General features: G+C 41.8%; 2 protein-coding genes across 3 annotated transcripts; both read left to right on the top strand.

Annotated features, from left to right (window-relative positions):
* Nucleotides 1–35: 35 nt before the first annotated feature.
* On the top strand, nucleotides 36–20154 carry LOC134180046 (calmodulin-lysine N-methyltransferase-like). Of its 2 annotated transcripts, XM_062647119.1 has the most exons (10): nucleotides 36–283; nucleotides 342–403; nucleotides 2102–2162; nucleotides 6671–6725; nucleotides 6795–6858; nucleotides 7520–7580; nucleotides 11697–11771; nucleotides 11830–11893; nucleotides 19766–19894; nucleotides 19962–20154. In XM_062647119.1, the coding sequence occupies exons 1-10, from the start codon at nucleotides 66–68 to the stop codon at nucleotides 20049–20051; spliced, it is 879 nt and encodes a 292-aa protein (XP_062503103.1). In that variant the 5' UTR covers nucleotides 36–65; the 3' UTR covers nucleotides 20052–20154. The 2 variants fall into 2 exon arrangements, with proteins under 2 accessions (XP_062503103.1, XP_062503105.1); XM_062647121.1 differs by lacking the exons at nucleotides 19766–19894; nucleotides 19962–20154 and adding an exon at nucleotides 11942–11968.
* Nucleotides 8384–9993, top strand: LOC134180367 (uncharacterized). Its single transcript, XM_062647511.1, has 2 exons — nucleotides 8384–8484; nucleotides 8559–9993. The coding sequence occupies exons 1-2, from the start codon at nucleotides 8392–8394 to the stop codon at nucleotides 9672–9674; spliced, it is 1209 nt and encodes a 402-aa protein (XP_062503495.1). The 5' UTR covers nucleotides 8384–8391; the 3' UTR covers nucleotides 9675–9993.
* Nucleotides 20155–20601: the final 447 nt, after the last annotated feature.

The following is a 20601-nucleotide window of genomic DNA, read 5'->3' on the forward strand; positions in this document are numbered from 1 at the left end:
CTTTTAGCGCACGCTAGCAAAATTTGTTAAAGAGAATGCAGTTTATATCATAATCCTAGGCTTTCATGTATTCAGGCAAACAAAGATGGAAATATCTGAGAGCAGCTGTTCTCCAGAAGACAACTGACATTTTCGTACGGGAGGGAACTACGCCTGCTCTTACTTCTTCAGGAACGTTCGAGTCATTTGGTCTTCTTGCAGTGAGGGCTTTACCGATTGCTGGGGAAGAACAGTGGTTTGAGTACAGCTGTTCTCTCGTACCAGACTTCCGTCTTACCATAAGGTTGATTTTTTTGTAAACTTATCAGACAACTGCTGGTAGCTAAATTTGCTGTGACTAGGCACTGTCCGAAGACCATTTCACTAGAGCAATTGACAGGATTTAACAACACTGGCAATATATGTAAGGGGCATTTTTGCAGTAGTAGGGGCTTGTACTGCATCATAGTGTTAGTGACCACACAAACACACACACACACACACACACACACACACACACACACACACACACACACACACACACACACACACACACACACACACACACACACACACACACACACACACACACACACACACACACACACACACACACACACCACACACACACACACACACACACACACACACACACACACACACACACACACACACATACACACACACACACACACACACACACACACACACACACACACACACACACACACACACACACACACACAATTAGAGTTGAGTTTCTATATTCCATAGATGACATCCACAACTCAAAAAGCAATTAGAGGAGTATCAATGACTTTCATTTGCACATTGTCATTCAAACAGATTCCTCCCAATCTAGCAATGAACGATTAACTGCTCCGTAGTATGTTTTAATTTTTCCTTTATCATATTGCCGTCACGCAAATTCATATTCATAAAATGCTCAGGTGTTTTCGTGTAAGCAAAGTTTTCTCCGCCCAGACATAACTTGAGATCAGCAATAGATTTTCATTGGGTTTTTTCAAAAACCACAGCGACGCTCTTTTTTTGCATTAACTACGAAATTGTTTCGACTGCAAAGAACTACAAATATCCAACATTTCTTGCATACCGTTTACAGTTGCAGATATCAATGTAATATCATCAGCATAGGCAACAAACACAGGCACAATGCATAGTACTAATCCTTGCACCATAACCAGAAACAGACACAATTCCTTTAGTAGTTTGTTTGCATAAACATTAAATATAAAAGGTGAAAAAACTTCTCTGTCTGCCTTCATTTGTTACACTAAAACCATCGGAGAGTTTCTTGTTTTACCTAATTGTATACTTTATGATGAATACCAGAGTTTTAGTAGTTTTACAACATAGGCAGAAACATTCCTCTTTTATATTTTACTAGAAGACAGTAGTAGGAGGCTATATTAAATGTTTTTGATAGATCTAAAGCAGAACCATACACCGAAAAGGTAACACGTTATAGTTTCTCTAACTACAAATGAACAGTCACCACAACTATTGCCTTTCTTAAAACCAAACTGTTTGTCTGTAAACCTGTTTTGCTCTTTAACAGCTTGGTGTAATTGAGATGGGAAGATTTGTGAATGAGAACAAAAAATGGAGATGAGAGAACACCTTTAAAAGTATAGATGCATTGAAGGAGAATGACTGAACATGCTGCTGTACAAGTTGAGGAGGAGCTTGTGCTTAGAAATAATGATGACATTGAAGGCGAAAGACAAAAGTTGATGAAAATGTGTTGAAATTACCCTAACATGTTGGTTTTATATGCACATGGCAATAATATGTTGAATGTAGAGTGCATATTGACACATAGATCTGTATTACATGTATTTGAAAACAGTGTTTACTTTTAAGTAAGCAGTGTTCTTAATTTGTGGTGTAAACATGAGGACAACACTTAATGAAGAACTATGGTATTTGGTAGAATGCATTTCTCTGTCAGGAAATTTGAATGAATTGCTTCAAATTCCATTGTTTCATGCAGAAGCTGTGATAGAATTTATAATGATGAAATAAGATGAAGGAATACTTGCTCGATGTTAAATGTTAAATTACCATATGTAGAAATTGCTAAAGCAGTTTGTTTCATTAGGTGTTTGGTCGTCGGAAGAAGTACTTGCTTATCATTGTCTGAGACATAAAGACTGCTTCAGGTACATTAAATTTGTTTTTTATGAATGGTATTAGCAAATGCATACAGGTATAGGCTGGTGAGGCCTTTTTGGAGTGTTTTTGTCAGCTAAACTTTGCATGCCAACTGGATAAGGTGATTAAACAATGCTTTTTAGATTTAGCATATTTGTGTTTGGTCACTTGCAAGACATTTTTTCAATTATGTCTTAATTTGAAGTAATTACTTGCATAGGAGTTTAACTGATGTTAAAGGGGAACTCCAATGAAAATACAACCTGATCTCAAATGTAGGCTTTATTGTGAAACTTTGTGCTGCACGACTTTCAGGCAAACAGTCGCTTTGGTAGCAGAGGAAACGTGGGTTAGGTACGGAGCATGCGCCAGGCTCATACGTTATTGGCGCTATGCTCCGCCTATACCAAATAATTGCCTGCGTAGCTTAGTTATCTTGCCAGCAAACTACACGAAAACTGAACGGGAATGGTGTCTATAGATGGATCTTGTTTTAAGGCCTTAGAAGAGCTCTTGTAACGAAAGTAGGATGCTAGAGGCCGTTTTCTCCCAGCAGACTTTAGCCTCTCCTCCCACAGAAGATGAGGCTAGTGCAATAAAACTCAACGGTGTTTGACATCAGCCTTCCTTCTATTGATCTACGAGGAGAAACACGCACAAGGTTCAAGTATGTCCAGGAAGCGTAGAATTTACTTCTCTTCGAGAAACCTGCGTAGGCAGACACGCTCCTTCTTATTGTTTTCTAGTCCTACGTCCACGTCAAATTTAGGAGCAGTCCAGTGTGCTCATCTTTGGCGATCAGCATGGCTTCTAGATGCCTCGTGAGCCGAGATAGAGGATTGAATATTTGGGAATGACGAAGGGGCAATATATTGCCATGGTCGTGAGTTTACACACTGTACAGGGTGTAAACAACTTACGTACTACAGTACTAGATACACTGTCTACATCATTGTGCTCAAGTAAAAGCCTAAGGCTCAATCAAAGCCATTCTGCACCTGTAACATTTCGTTCAGCCGTTATTTGAAAGGGCGTGTCTGCTTACTCAGATCTCTCCAAGAGTACCTCATATTTGAATCCTCTGAGTGTTTCTCTTTGTAGATTAATAGAATGAAGGCTAACGCTAATTACTGTTGAGTTTATTGCGCTAGCCTCATCTTCTGTGAGAGGAAAGGCTCAAGTCTGCTGGGAGAAAACGGCCTCTAGCATCCTACTTCATATTTCTAAGGCTTTAAAAAACACAAAATCCCTTTATAATTACCATTCCCATTTAGTTTTTGTGTAGTTTACTGGCAAGATAACTGACCTATGCAGGCAATTTACTTGGTGTAGGCAGAGCTTAGCGCCAATGATGTATGAGCCTGGCGCATCCTCCGTACTTAACCCACGTTTTCTCTGCTACCAAAGCAACTGTTTGCTTGAAAGTAGTGGGCATGATTTTTCACGATAAAGCTTACATTTTGAGATCAGGTTGTATTTCCATTGGAGTTCCTCTTTAAATGACTTTTATTAAATTGCACAGAGTGTTATCAGTATACTCCTAGCAATAAATTTAATTAATATGTCACTGCACAGAGAAGGTTCTCTTAACAGAAAAAGTAAACTGCCACAACAGTAAACAATTGAACTTCTCAAGCTAAAAGTTTCAACTGCTTTTGCAGCACGCAGTACTCCATTAAGCATTCTTTGTTTGTGCTTTACTGTCCATCATGCATACAGATTAGTGGTGTTTGGTGTTTAATGACATCATATGTGGTGTTTATGCATGTCATTACTTTAGGCGAGGAAGCGCTAGGGATGTTATTGCTGGCCGTAGACCAATGACCAACAACGTGCGATAGGGTTAGGTTGTTTATCGCTGTTATTATTAGCATCGTATTGTACAACTGCACTTGTCAGTCCAATCTCTGTTTACTCTCACTTTTAGACTTACAAAAATCACAATGACTCCTATTTTCCCAATATCACAGTCAGTCTTCTGAACTGAGCCTATGCACAAGGTTCAGGATTCTGCGTATCAAAGTCTTTAGTTTATTAAAGCATGTGCTAAATTGTCACAAGAGCTAATTATCTTCTAAGCGTAGCAATGACGCATGCTGCTATGTCAACAACACAACACAGGATAAGGGGTCATTAAAAATTATCGACAATTTTATGAGCATACAGACACACACTGTAGGAGGGGTTATGGCTTCTGTATGTTTTATATTGGCCGGTAGCAACTGAGTAGTGCCAATTTCTCAGTTTCTCGTGTTCAGAAATTGCATCATTATTGCTTCCGTGCTAGTCACCCTTATGTACGAGATTTGGAAACATGTACAACCACTGTTCTAGAACAACAACAGCTGTCCTTAAAGAGCCCAGCTTTCTCTACCATGACGTTCTCAAATGGTTTTGTCTTTGTCCACTTGAATGACCGGAAACCTTGAGCTGACATATTCTGAGTGGGTCAACTGGAATGAAAGAATAGTAACTGTTCCAATGCAGAAGCGTTTAAGACTACATGTCAACCCTAATGTCAACCCTAATAGATGGAATCATGGTCAAATAATTGAATTGTGCATCAGCAACATTGTGTACGCTTTGGAGATGGCAGGAGCTTCAAAAAAGCGTGTGCTTTGTATGGTTGTGAAATCGTCGACAAGTTTGAACAACCTTAAGCTCTAATTAGTTACGTAAACATTTTGTCAAAAAATTACAGCCTAGTGGTGTAGAACTAATGAGAAAGAGAACAACCGGGTAGCCATCTAGGGTTTAGCACTTTAGTGCTTTTTCATTTTTATGGTAACGACACATGCAGTGAAACAACTGATCTGATAAAACTACATCTAGCATGGTAGCATAGTAATGTTAATCATATTCATCTAAATGTTCTACTAACTAATGAATAGTACAACAAGTAATTTGCATCATGTCAAGAAAGATGTCTAATCAATGAAGGCCAAGACAGCATTTCCAGCTTAGCCACGTTCAAACTGTAAACTTTTGTTTCAACAAACAATAGTCAGTTCCTGAATCCATCAGATGACGAACAATTGTTGTCCTGCTTGACCATTTAGTGTGCTAGGTTTTCTGTTCTCATGTGATTGATGCAATCTTAAGTACTTGAACGTTTCATCTCTTAATGTAATTGATTAAATGATATATAATTAAAATATCTGTGTTATTGTTTCTAGCTATGTTGTCTTGGTGATCTAGCAACAGTAGGGTATAGTGGTTGCTATTGACAGTGGTATGGTCGAGTACAAACAATCTATACCACTCTCTCAACCAATCAGAATGCCAAAAGGTCATGTGACATGATACAATGTTCTATCAAATAGTTCTACACAATTTCAGTACATTAATTGATTTCAGTGCAAACAAAACAGTTCAGTGCAAACAAAGCAGTTGATTATCCATTGACCAGCAAACACAAGATTAACAATGTGTTCTCTGCTTTTTCAAAATGTAAGATTTATTGAAATTATTTAATACACAATTTCAAAGCCTTTTAAACGTAGCTCTATTTCACATACTAGACGCACTAAATACTCTTTCACTTGCAAAGAGTGTCCTCCCTTCCCGAATTTTAGAAGAAATACAGCTTACGTGTACATCTGACTTCTCCAAAGCCTATTAAGCTAAACTAGTTTAACGCGAAGCTATTGGAAACACACCCAGACACTGTCAGTCTTCATGACTGACTTTGTTGTCATGAATGCCGTATTGTTTATATGATCTCATTTAGATCTACCAGTACTGTGCACCATCTTAGATTACCTATAAAACTGGTATATTAATCTCAAATCTACTGATCCTGCTATTCAGAGCTTGTGCAATCCTTACAGCAAATGTAATCATTGATCAATATGCTAGTTTCTCCATTGTTGTTTTACTTGCAATTTTTATTGCAAGACACATTTTGTTGCACAAAACCAACAAACCTCCTTGCAAATCATTTGCCAAAACCATAGAATTAAGATATACAACATTTGTATTTCATATATAGTGAGACTATGGCAAGCCTTGTTTTCATGTCTTGACTTAAACATCATGTCAATTGTAATTGCATATTCCATGTTTAAGGCATCTTCCTCAGCTGTCCCATTGTGTATTAGGAGTCTTTCTGGTAGTTTAAAAATTACATGTACATCTAAATGTAAAGCAACTCTTACAAGATTGCTGTTTGTTAAATTTCAATGAGAACAATGAACTTAGTGACTGAAAGGATTAATTAATCTTATTCTAATGTTGTGGTTGTGTACAGCATCCATTTGTCTTGTGCATCTGGGTTAGAATAGACAATCAAATTGCTGTAACAGTATAGCAGTGACCAAGGCAGCAGCTAGACTGTCAATCTTACATTATTTGACTTGTCTTGCCATAAACAGTTTACCGTGAGGTTAAGACAATATGCAATGGTAGTACAAAGGAATATTTTTATAGAGTTTACTGCTTGCTTGCTTGCTACAGTTTGGTAGCTAGTTGTTTAACAGTGGTGGCAATTATTAGTTGCTGTTTTGCTTGAATGCAGTGAGAGACGAGTGTGTGAACTCGGTGCTGGAATGACTGGTCTTGCTGGATTAAGTGTATGTGTAATGTTTTAATAGCAATTGTTGTTAAATTCTTAGAAACTGCCTTGTTTTACATTCTGTCAGGTGGCTGCAGCAGCTAATGCTTCTAAAGTTGTGCTTACAGATGGGAACGAGCTGTCTGTGGCAAGTATGGTTAGCCAATTAGAAATTGCATTTACTTACTGGGCTGTCAGAAGAAGCTGTGTATTATTGATGCTATACAAATTTTGATACAAATTTGTAGTTAGTATTATTTTATTGTAATAGTTTGCTTTTAAAATTGGTGTTGTATTTATAACACTACTAGATAATGTATGCAGTAGACTAGTTACTGATTGGGTTACTGTTTGAATAAATAGTTTGACTGGTTTTTTGTTGGTCAGTTGTGTTTCACAAGTTGGGTTGCCAGTAACGTACTCGAGTTTAAATTGTTCAAAGTGTTTTTAGAAATGAGCTTTAATGACATTTCATTAACAGAAATTGGTTAAATGCAGGTATGAATTGTGAAGTCTAATTGCAGTTGTGTAACAGAGACTCTAATAGCGTATATAAATAGCTGTTAAGTGAGTAACACAATTAGGAAGTAATACACTTGATACTTTCGTAGTAATAACAATTATTTTAGAAAATGCCTTGGTTTGCACGTGAACACGTTATTTTATTGCTGTTTTTTATTACTATAGTAGTATGTGACTAGTTCCATGCAATGGTTCATTGTGGGAGGTACTTGAAATTAGTTATATCCTCGTGCAATGTTTTGGCATTTGGAAAAGCTGACGAGTTAGTAATACCAGCTTTTTCTTGTCTAGACATAGCAGTAAATGCAGCTGCAAATGCCAGCATGTTTGGAAGCACATCTGTCACTACTAGGTTGGTTGCATCAATCACTTTTCAAACAATGATTTGCTACCTAACTGTATTTTTCACAATTATTAAATATTTTAAGCAGGGGCGTACCGTGGCCATTGGAATTGGGGGGGCTGAAATACCCGAACACTGACACGCCCCTTTGACAAAAATTGTATTAGTATGTCTGCAGCCTAGTGTGAGACACGCATGCTCGGCCTCGAACATCCAGACTGTAAACAGACGCGCACGTTTCCAAAAGCTACGTAACGCTAGTTTTCACCTGACAAAATGGGAAACGCCCACAAAAACTGGGGGGGCTATAGCCCATTTAGCCCATGCCACGGTACGCCCCTGTTTTAAGTGAAGTCTAGTAATCGTTTTGTTATTAGACGTACTTTAAGATCCTGTAACAATATCAATTTTTTGGGTGTATGAAATTTAAGTTGGTGTGAGTTGCTAGTAAAGCCAGTCGTTATGTTCGTCGTCGCATTTGTTTTATGAGACTTCACTCAAGTTTCTTTTCTGAAGTAGAAGTCTGTAGCTAACTGAGCAATGGTTGTAGCCTTGAAAGTTAGACGAGAGCAGTGAAGATCAAACGTACCCAAATCCACACGAACTCCTGCAGACGCTGCTGTGATAGCTGAGTGATTCAGCACTTACGCTTTATTTATTTCGTTTTTATCATATTTATCATGTTGTCGTTACATGCGTAGATATTGGGAGCAAGACACTTGTTTTATTCATACTCACGTAGTGCCATTTCTTTAGTTCTGATCCAAGAGAGCAGTGATGATGGCTTCAGTTTTCAAGTATACTATCGGAATGCCTTCCGATGAAACTTGGACTGTGTCGATTACTAGCTGGGTTTTCGCTGTTTTTCGGTCAGTATTACGATCTGAAAGACGTCATCGCCACTGCCAATAAGGTGAATGAATAGGTGCAGCTAGGCGCCTAACTCGGGCTCTGGAGCTTAAATCTTATTTACGTGACTTTCGTTAGGTGACATTGCGTAGTAACCTTGGCGTTGTACACATGTACAGAAGACGATCTTCGACGGTTGGAAATCATTCAGTTTTGGAAGCAAACACTCGGAAGGAATACAATCTTATTCATACTGGCGCTGCGTATCGCTTAGTTGGAGCCAATGCTCGGGAACAGTGGTTGCTGGCGAAGAGGCTCGATGTTCATGCGAGGGAGTTTAATCGTGAACGGAAAGCGACTGAACGTTTAGCACGTTCTCTTCTCATTTCAGCTAGGCGAGTTGAAAAGGTTGGAAACTCTCACTACCAGCCAGTTGCCATCTCGGACAGAGGTGCCAAACCTAGAGCACACTCAAGTCTTGAACGTCGCGTCGTTAGCAGAGAGGGTCAACGAGACTTGATTCGAGCATCGTCGCGCGCAGCTTTTGCAACGACTACTACCACCAAGAGAGGAAAGAGCCGTACACGTCCAACTAGGGTAGGTGGTTCTGCTAGCGGTTCTTCATCCTGCACTACCGCGGGTTATGAAATGCCTGCAATTTCTGGAGCTGTTCAGAGACCTGTCATTCCAGAAATTTATGTAGAATGTGTTGATCCTGATCCACATGTTGCGTTGTTGGCAGAAGATAAGGACATACCTTATGGAGGCTCTAGACTTGTCGAGAATGAACACTTCTTAACTGTTGGGACTAGAATCTCAGCAAATGAAGGGAGAATGTCGTCTCCGGTCAATGAGATATACTCTGCAAGTCAGCAGTTGTGTTCCAGACAACAGCAAAGGGGTTTTACACCTATAGCTGTGTCTGACAATCACGAAAACAAAGTGGATACAGTTGATGCTAAAGGTCGGTGTTCGTCTGCAGGACACATTCAGAAGCAGAAAACAAATTTAGTAAAGTCAGGTGATGGTAAATCTTGTTCTTCACTTGCAACAGTGAAGCGCCCATCATCACCAAGGATGGCAAGGGAGCATAGTGACCTGATCGGTCAGATGAAAGGTTTGTTGTCTTCTTTACCCGTAAGAGAAGACTCTCCGACGTACAGGAAGCGTTCTGGAAACCGGTGGTACAAGCTACGGGATTCGAACAGTATCGAACAACTAAGAGAAGTTAAATACAACAAGCAGCTACAGTGAAAGTATCACAGACAACTTTTTAGATCATAGGGCTACGTCATATGTGATTGCTTGGGGTTCTGGTAAAGCGAAATCAGTAGTAATGCTCACGTACTTTACAGTGTGCTGCACTAGCTTGATAGATGGCTGAAAGAAGTTTTTAGTAGTGTGTCTTTGACATACCACTAATGTGCTAACTTGTGCGCTTTAATTAATTAACAGGTCCGAACTATGTGATGTCACTCTTTTACAGCTTCCTGATGACTTCTGCATAGCTATAGTGAAGCACCTAACGGGCAAGTGTCATCCATACAGATGAGTACTGCTGTACCTTTAATTCTTTTCCTTCTCATCTTAATCAATGACATCTCAGATGAGTTTGTGTTGTGGCAAACATTTCATGTTACTTCTTGTTTTGATGTACTGATTCTGATTAGTTTGCTTCCTTCACAGATATATTTTCAGTAACAATTGCTCTCATTCATCAGTTAGAAATGCTGCAAACTTTCGTCGGAACTGTAACTATCATCAGTAATGTCTTCTTTTGTTTTCGACCCTCCAGGGAATTCCATGGTTTCTAGCATATTCCCTAACCACACTGTACAAAGGCACATAGCTAGTACCAAAATGTTATAATAGGAGCCCTGCATCTAAATGCTGGGTAATACGGTATAGACGTGTATAAGCAGTTTCTGTCGCCTAGTTCCACATCAGAAAGCGCTTCTCGACAGGAAACGCCTACTGAAAGCTCACCCTAGTTCATGTACTCGGATGTCTTTTTCATGCCCCGCCCCAATTTGCGCGTCGCTCCGCCGCCGTTCTCATGCTATAGAAAACGCGTTGTTTGGATATAGGCGCCTGGCCTATCTTAGCTGTTGCAGCGCTATTGAGAGAACGTTTGAGACGCCCGGACTGGTTGCATGGCTTTGCGGAAAATTCTGGCTGATTCATGACAAACTATGGCGAGGTCAGACAGCTTTGTACGTGTCTCTGCTTCAGCTAATCTTCTGGAGCGATTTGATGCTTTTACGGATTACTGTAAATTGAATTAACCGCCACGTCAGTCCTAATGAACCTTAACTTGTGCTTTGAAAGTATTTGTTTTGGATATATACAATTGTTCAATGTGCAACTATTAGCCTTGCTTGAAGGGTGAGTGCGTAGGATTTGATAGTGGTAGGGCTCAGCTTTCAGACTTCTGCTTGTGTGTGTGTGTGTGTGTGTGTGTGTGTGTGTGTGTGTGTGTGTGTGTGTGTGTGTGTGTGTGTGTGTGTGTGTGTGTGTGTGTGTGTGTGTGTGTGTGCGCGCGCGCGCGCGCGATAGCTCAGTTGGTTGGAGAGTCATCTTATGGAGTTAATACATCCGGGACCTTGCAGGGTTGCAGTTTTAAGTGATGGCGAGCTATGGCATAATTTCCTTGGGCAAGAAACTTACACACAATTGCTTCTTTCAACTCAGGAGTATAAATGAGTACCTGGTCTTTGACTGGGGTGGCAAAGGCATCTGACTGCTACAAAGTCCATCAGCCACTGGGTCGTCCAGGTAGGACTTCGAGTGCCCACACCACAGTTGGCGTTGCGAGCACTAGCCAGGCTCCAGGAATTGCTTAGCATGGCCCATAGCTCCTGCTTAGTGCACAGAAATCCAGCCATCTGGCTGAGGGCATTACCGTTTAACGGCAGCTCCTTATCCACTTGACATTTGCCACTGTGTGTGTGTGTGTGTGTGTGCGCGCGCACGCGTGTCGTTATTGATATAGTATCTATTCATGTTAATGGCCAATATACATCTGAAGTATGCATAGATTCAGTCTTGTAGTAGAATTGGTCATATCACTTCAGTTTGTTGCACGTACTTGTATACTCACGGATTGGCACCCTAGTAGTTTTCGGCTTATAACACCCAGCAGCTAAGTGTGAATTAATACAGTATAATTGGATATAACAGTGAATGTAAATTATGGCTTGTTGGTGTTGTGTTGTCTTTGTGGTTTGCTTTGATATAGACTAGATGGAAACTAGATTGTATCTCGTTTTTTTGTAGTTGTGTTGTCTGGGACAGTCTAAATGAATTTCCAGAATACAAAAAGATGTTTGACTACATTCTATGTGCTGACTGGTATGAGGCAATATTCTATACTCTTTTGCAGTAACCTACCTCTAAGTAAGGTTGTTAGCTTATTTTTCAGAGATTGCCATGATAGTCTCCTCCACACAATGCTAACTTTTTTGAAAGATGAGGTTAGTCTGTTTTTTTGCAATGAGTCTTTTTGTATATCATGATTGTAGTGAATATGGCATCACAAACGATGAAATGAATGAGCACTACTTCTACGTTGTGCAGGACAAGGCCAGGAAGTGTTTGAAACATGAATGGTAGCTAGCAAATGAAAGCACCAGGGATACGAATGACACCCAGCAAGGCTAGAAAAAATGAACCCCTCGTTTGGAATAATCTGTATGGTGATGAAGTATCCGTAAAATACTCAAAATTCAAAGTCGGTGATCGTGTCCGCATTGCTAAAAAGACCATGCACCTTTAAATAGGGATACACTCCCAACTGGACCGAAGAAGTTTTCGATGTCGTCGAAATACAGAACACCAACTTGGTGATTTACAAGATTAGAGACTGGAATGGAAAGGCTATAGAGGGCTCCTGCTACGAGTCAGAGTTACAAAAGACGTCCCAAGATGTGTTTGGCATCGAGAAGGTGATACGGAGAAAGGGGCGACGAGCGTTGGTTAAATGGGAAGGCTATCCCGATACATTCAACAATTGGGTGTCTATAGACGAGCTCATCTCTCTTGGATAAACCCCCAAAATTGCTCGTATTTGATTAGAGTTTTCTCGTTAATGGGTGCACATCGTTGGGGTTTCGCTGGAACATCCATGCGCGTGAATATCTTGGTTAAGCTAATTTGATGAGTTTTCTTTGCTAGAGACTATACCATATTTCTCTATCTGTCGGATTGTCATCGCGACCGTCCTCTGTCCTCTTCTGATCCTTGGTGAAATCGAATCGTTCCCATTGTTTCCTGATATATACGTGTCTTTCAGTACGGATCTTTGGACGTAGTGAGCGTTCGGCCTCGCTTTCGGATGTTCTGCATGTTTGATAAGACCTCATCTCTTGCACCTTTTGTTCTTAAGTTTTTTACCACATACATGTTTTAGGAATGGGATCGACCCGTTCTGACTTTATAAGAGAAGGCTGGAGAGCGCAGTTCGAACGTTGCTGGTCGTTGTGGAAGGTCGTCCTACAGTCGGGACACTGAACAACCTCTCGAGGGTCACGACAAGTGCCGATGCCGTACCCTGCTTTACAAGAACACAACACTTTATATAATATACGTTTCATTCTCTAATAGCGCACAACATTTTATGTAACCACTTATATAGCTATGGAGGAGCTCAAACGCCTATTGCATTCATTTGTACAACGGAGGTTATGTCAATGCGGTGGCTCTCGACAAGGCATCGCGTGTCTTGAACCCACCCATCAAGAGCTCAGCTGTCTCTTCCCAATACACAACGGATTGGCAGATCTGTCGCGAGGCGCTCGACTCGGCACTGCGTGATGTGACACCTCCCTCTAAAGACATGCATGGATGTAGAGAAAACGAAAGATGAGCTAGTATAGTATAAGGAGGAGGAAAGAGATGAGGAGGACGAGGAACCATGCGACGAGTCTTGGTGTATGCCATTGCTAACACCTGCAAAACCAAAACGCGTAAAATAATTCTTTCTGTGGTGATATGCATGATAGTAGTGGTGGCAGAGATGGTGACACTAGTTGTCTGCTTAGATGGAGGACCATTGATGATATAAACGTACAATGTCTTAGTGACTTCTCTCCTTAGCACACACTATGGCCCGTTCGAGGTCGGTGGTACCCCAACCAATGCATAGAACTATACGATGTTTATGTAGCATTTCCCAGCGGCCTGTGCCATGGCAGCGTCGATGTCGGTAGCACTCAAATCACCACACAGTCGAACAATGGATTCGTGACTCTTGTTTGAGGCACATATCATAGGGTTGTCGATGGCGTCGGCGCCCCATCACGACATAAGCGCACTATGTTCTCGTGACCACTATGCGGCACAGGTCATGGTCTCGTCGAAGTCGGTGGACGTGCTATGGATTCGTGACCGCCGCTTGCGGTCCATGCCATTGACTTGCCGACGTCGGTGGCGCCTCATTCGTGACGTAGTCGCCCAGCGTTTTCGTGACCACCATCCGTGGCCCAGGCCATGGTAGATTGGAATCGGTGACACCCCAATCGCGACACAGGCTCACGATGTTTTCGTGACCGCTACTTGCAGTCCATTACATAGCCCGGTCAAAATCGATGGCTCCCAATTTTCGACGTAAACGCACGACTTCCGTGTAACCACCTTTTGCGGCACAGTCCATGACTTCGTCTAAATCGACCGCGTCATAGTTGTAACACAATCGCACGATGTCCTCGTAACCTCCATAGGCTGCCATGTACATGAATAGCTTCTTGGACATTGGTGGCACCGAGTTCTCGAGCCAGATGTAACGTAGAGCTATAGATGACCGCCAGTGGCAGCCATGGCTATAACTTTACCGAATTTCCACGCATTTAACTGCTTGTCGGACTCTGGTAACGATACCGGCATGCAGGTATAGCGCGAGGGAGTGCCGGTCATGTATGGCGAGGAAGCAACTGCACATGCGAGGTAATTCTACTACACAAGCGCCGTAATTCGATTCGATGGCAGACGTTGACCTAGAGAATGCAGCTTCTCCTGAATCCCAGCTAGTAGATAGAGAAGTGGAACAGCGAGTAGGTATCAAAAATGGATCTTCGAAGTGTTGCAGAAAGTCATACACAGTACGACGTACGAGCTTGGTTGAAACAAAATGGAAGTCGCTAGAGACTGTGGAGTGTCTCGTCAGTGCGTACAGGATTGGATTTGAACAAGTAGAAGAACACACAGGACTGACAGATGAGGAAGAGGAGAAGCCGATGAAGAAAGGAGGATGAAGACAGAAAATGAAACTTTAATTGGTTAATCTAAACTATACTAAATCTAGATGAGAAGAATCGTCTTAGTGTTAATTTATGTTATTTAGGTCAATCAATGTCTAAGAACGGATGCAGCATATACAGATGGGTCAAGTTTATAGGGAGGTTAGTCAAATCACCTTTCTTTCTCCAGTTCAATCCGGCATACAGCTAAATGCGCGGAATACGGTATTTGGAGAAAGGGTGTACTGTTCTACAATAAAATCTCTCCTATTGGAACACCCAACCAAACGATTCCTAGGAGTTGCTGTGTATGCTGAGGAAATTCGGCAGGAGTTGCACCGCACTAGCACACCGTTTGAGCAGCGGCAAGAGTTTTTGATGGTATCGTATCGCCATTGTATATACTATAGATTCCATTTGTGTAATAGTGCGTAGTTTAGTTACGGAAAAAGGGGTCTCTGTGCTGGGTTAGGTGGGTAGAAGGTGAGTGCATGGTGTGGTGTGGTGTGGTGTGGTGTGTGTGTGTGTGTGTGTGTGTGTGTGTGTGTGTGTGTGTGTGTGTGTGTGTGTGTGTGTGTGTTAGGTGTTGTCCAGTGTTTCCTTTGCCGCTTTGCCTGTCTCAGCTTCTGTCGCAATAGCTGCCGTTCTCTTACATCTGGTGTGAAAGGCTCTGTACGACATGCAGTAATCAATCATATCAGGTGGTAGCGTTTTAATGAGGTTGGGCTGTACCTCGTTAGTCGAGAGTCTGAGAGCCTCTGGGGTTGAATGCTGGAGACTGTCCCAACTCCAGGATTGCCAGAATTCATTGATACACTCGATCAATTGTTTTCTGGCTGATATCTTCTGCTGTTGGAACAGCCCGGAAGGCATGCATGATGGCTTGTTTTATGGTATTTTGTAGACCTCAACGGGTACCTTTACCAGCTCGATATATTTGTTGGCAAGACGGATATCTTCGTCCACCACTCATCGTTCCTCCTCGGTCTCAAGGTCTACTCGATGAAACGTACCGGCATTGATTTTATCGAACCTCGAAGATAGCACATACAGTATATGTATTAGTATGTTTTCAGTTTCTCTAGCCATTCGATGGGTGATTGTTTTACCAAGGTCGATGTTTTTGCCATTAATCGACAACCAGCAGTGCCAGTTAGCAACACACATGTCCGTCTCAGTAGACTAGACTGATTGCGGACAATGTTCTTCATACCCAACTTTAGATCCTCATCGTTGAAAATTTGAAGACCGGTTTCCTGGTATATGCCCATAATACAACAACATCTCGTAGTCTATGATACTTGCGCGAAGACGCAGTTTATAATGTAATAATAACTTACGTTTCACGAAATACTCGAACACCTGATTTATATATTAATGAGAGGCAGCGAGTGGTGTACTATCCTGGCCAGCTCCTCTTCAGAGATCTTTTAGAACAGATTTGACATTTTAAGGCTCTAGGGTGCTTCAGTTGAGGTACGCAATTCTGCGGCTGTGTGTGTGTGTGTGTGTGTGTGTGTGTGTGTGTGTGTGTGTGTGTGTGTGTGTGTGTGTCTGTCTGTCTGTCTGTGTGTCTGTCTGTCTGTCTGTCTGTCTGTCTGTCTGTCTGTCTGTCTGTGTGTGTGTGTGTGTGTGTGTGTGTGTGTGTGTGTGTGTGTGTGTGTGTGTGTGTGTGTGTGTGTGTGTGTGTGTGTGTGTGTCACACACTTCTAGATATACGCATATATACTATAGGGTGCTATTTCTCTAGTAGGGCGCAATTTTTCTCACATAATTGGCACTATAGAGCCCTTCACAGCTCGGGCACCGAGGTAGGTACGCGCCCGAGATGAGCGAAGCCAAAATCGACCACAAACACCACAAATGGAAGAGAGCTGTCGCTGGTATTTGACTAATGCCAGCTACACTACTGTGTGTCAATACTACTGCAACATTCACTGAGCTACAGATCTTGCCAATAGGTTACATAATGGAACAGAACACGGCGTCAACGAGTACAGTCAACTCCAACAATAGTATGAGCAATGTGTTCACGGTACTGAACAAACCCAACGAGTATAAAGTGACGTTGCACATTGATCCAACATTATGGCCAGTAGCACAACCTGAAAGAAGGATTCCTTAGCCATGAGAAGGATAGTTGAGAAAGAACTGCAGAACTTGATAGACTCTGATGCCGTGGAGTCGGCAGAGGCCCCACCCCGTGGACAAGCCCCACTGTAGTTGTATCAAAGCTTAGCTAAACAGAGATGTCCGTCTGTGCGTGGACATGAGGGAGGGCAAACGAAGTCATCGTTAGTGAGCGATATCCAGTACGAAATATTGAGCAAAAAGGCATAAGAGCTTATGTCCGACACTTTAGCAAAATAGATCTTAATTAATGAATGAAGAATACCATGAGTTGAACTCGATGAAGGCTCAAGATCGATTACTACATTTGAGGGACTGTGTCGATACAAGAGGGTAGTATTTGGTATATCGTCAACTTCTGAAATCTCTGAACATGTCATAAAACAACTGCTACAGGGATGCGATGGCACAGCAAATATTTCTGACAATATCATGGTGCATGGACAGTCGACGGATGAACACAACAGACGAGTGAATTGTCTGTTACAGCGATTAGAAAGCGAGGTATAACAGTAACCCAGTGTAACTAAATGCACAGAAATGCCAAATTGCTTTTATGGGCTACATAGTTTGGAAATACGGGTTGTCACCAGCACAGGATAATGATTGATATACAAGTGCAGAATGGCTTTCCCAAAGTAATAGCATATGGTAGTCAAAACCTGTCATCAATAGAGAGAAGGTATTCTCAAACAGTCGTCTGGACGTGCAATTTGCTAAACGGTTTTCTTTATATCTGCTGGGGCGTTGATTCGCGCCATTTACTGACAACGAACCACTAGAAATCATCTACGGGAGCAAGTCGTCAGCCATGGAGGATAAAGAGTTGGGTCCTCAGGCTACAGTCATATGATTTGTGGTTGTGTTTATGCCTGGGAAGTTAGCACAACATTGCCAATCCACTATCGATCTCGTTTAACATCTAGCGAAGTACTGGGCTGTCATTATCATTAAGACTATCGAAACAACAAATGCAGAGCTGGGCAGCTACATCAAACAATCCATAACCTACCTTCGCTATAAACAGAGATTTCAGTTGCAAGCATCATTACGCAATCGTAACTGGTTGACAATTTAGAAAAATCTATAGCCAAGTGTAACGTGCCGAGCAGTATACTGCTTTTTCCATGATCGCCAACAAACGTCAGGATCTTCTTTGCACTTATGTATTCCTCTAATTTCATCTAGCTATGAGCCAAAAGAAACGGGACTTTGTAAGAGTCACGTGACTTAGGGGACTATCGTACTCAAATTATATGGGCTTGACTTATTTCCGATTTGTGATTATATCTGCCATGTCTGCCACGCTTTTAGGACTGTGCCAAGCCCTAGTGCTGTCCAATCACGGCGCGGTATTTGCAATTGATAGTACACAGAGACAATTAGTGGACGAACTGTCGTTCAGACGCGAAATGATCATAAGAGTTTTGCCAGAACTGCGTGTGGAATTCGTGTTTACGATTGCCAGGTTTTGCCGGAAATAAAGCATACAACAGAAATTACTTGTCTGCAACGCCTCTAATGCGAAATTAATAGCTTCCTTGGTTACGACAGCTAGACGGGAACCTACATGCGTAGCCACGCACTAGCGACGTTTATATCCTTTAATATGTAATAAGTGAGATGATTCTTGGTCCAGCACTTCGAAGATTTTAGACTATCTAGTGGTGTTATGGACTTAATTTGTGGCCACGTGAAATGACTGTAGCTTCATGCGATTTCTAAGATAAATTTTACAAGTTCACGTCTAGAAGGAAAGTGTCGTTTAAATTTGCAGGACGTAATTCGCAACAATCCTATCGTGGTTTCAGAAGGCTCATAGCTGTGGAAGCGACGGTGCAAACACAGCTTCAATTACTATAGATAGAAATATTGGAAAGGTCTGACTTAGTCCACCGAGTGCACCAAATATCAATGGACAAATCTTTACATTTCATGTCCTGTAGAATTTTTCATTTCAGCGAAAGTGGACCATGATTGGTCATCATACTTGTTATAATATATATTGGACTCAAGTGGACAGCTCAGCCAGTGGCGGATCCAGACTTTGACTAAGACGGGTGGCTCAAAGTCGAAATATGACGTCGTCTCCAAAATGACGTAGTAGAAATATCTACAACAAACATGTCACAAAAACGAGCCCACAAATTGTCATCAGTGCAAGTTAGCTATTACAGTTATGTTAATTGTGCGTCATGCAGGAGATCAATCAAATAGCATCATTCTTCTAGGATGCAAACGTGTTTCTACTGGTCTTGACACTAAGACTGCTCTGAAGGGGTGGAACGTGACTAGTGTTATACCATATTCTTCTTTGCATACAGTTCGTATTTGTAGCGTAGATGTTAGATTAATTAAGAAAGAAGGCTTTTGATTTCTATAGCTTGGCTCGCGCTTACATACCCATAGTTGAAGTGGTGTAAGGCATTCGTGGCGCTTAGGTACGTATACGTATAGAAAAATTCGACGCGAGTGGTGATATATATATAATCCCCCAAACATCCCCAAACCAACAAGTCTTACATTATACTAGGTATATCTCAACTATCAACGTTCTGTACTTCAAGCTGAACTCTCTTATGAATCAATCATTCTCGAGTTATGTTTCCATAATTGAATAGAAAGTTGCTGCGTCATATTTTGGAAAGCCTGGTGGAATTAAGGCCACTGACTGCTGAGGTTTTGGAAGCAATATATATTGTAACGGCAGTGGTATGGTCTTTACTGACATAGAAATTGATATCGGCAAACATTGACTATCAACAGTCATATATATATATATATATATATATATATATATATATATATATATATATATATACACCCATGCACGCCGATTTTGAGAATCCAAACAATTTCTTGTTACCGTACCTGAGGCCACGTGTTTTTTACGTCTTTCATAGCACTTGTATAGACTTTTAGCGTAAGACTGTTAATGGAACTTATTGATAATTTGTTGAAATTGTTCTTCTATATTTTAAGGGTGAAATAATTATTTTCACTCCGAAGAGAAATGGATCTTGTTGGGACTTTGTGGAGAAAGCCAAGCGGCAATTTTCTGTTCGTGTGTTTGAGCGCTATGATGAGCAACTTTGGACGATTCATGTAGAGGTTAGGTTAGAATATTGTTCTAGCGTTGCATTATCATGGTGACAGTAATTATTTTGTACTTTGCTAGAGACAAAGATCATCTGCAACTTATAATCCTGACATTCATTATCCACTAAAGATCATTTTAAAGAAGATACAAATGCAGGAAGCAGTTTAGTTGTGTGGGCGTGGTCAGATTTTAGATCTCTAGAAATCACCTTAAAACGCGGCTACATATCTCGAAAACGTCAGATAGAAAAGTTTACAAGTTCATCTACACTTGACTATTTCTCAGCTTGTCTTCAGAACGAGAAAAACGCGCGTCAATTTTGGAGTGTTCCTGGATTTTGCCTCAGCTTCCTCCTCCTCCTCCTCCTCCTCCTCCTCCTCCTCCTCCTCCTCCTCCTCCTCCTCCTCCTCCTCCTCCTCCTCCTCCTCCTCCTCCTCCTCCTCCTCCTCCTCCTCCTCCTCCTCCTCCTCCTCCTCCTCCTCCTCCTCCTCCTCCTCCTCTTCCTCCTTCTGCTTCTCGTCCTCCTCCTCCTCCTCCTTCTGCTTCTCGTCCTCCTCCTCCTCCTCCTCCTCCTTCTGCTTCTCCTCCCCCTCCTCCTCCTCCTCCTCCTCCTCCCCCTCCTCCTCCTCCTCCTCCTCCTCCTCCTCCTCCCCTCCCCTCCCCTCCCCTCCCCTCCCCTCCCCTCCCCTCCCCTCCCCTCCCCTCCCCTCCCCTCCCC

The sequence above is a fragment of the Corticium candelabrum genome, chromosome 5 (assembly GCF_963422355.1).
Source record: "Corticium candelabrum chromosome 5, ooCorCand1.1, whole genome shotgun sequence".
Lineage (NCBI taxonomy): Eukaryota > Metazoa > Porifera > Homoscleromorpha > Homosclerophorida > Plakinidae > Corticium > Corticium candelabrum.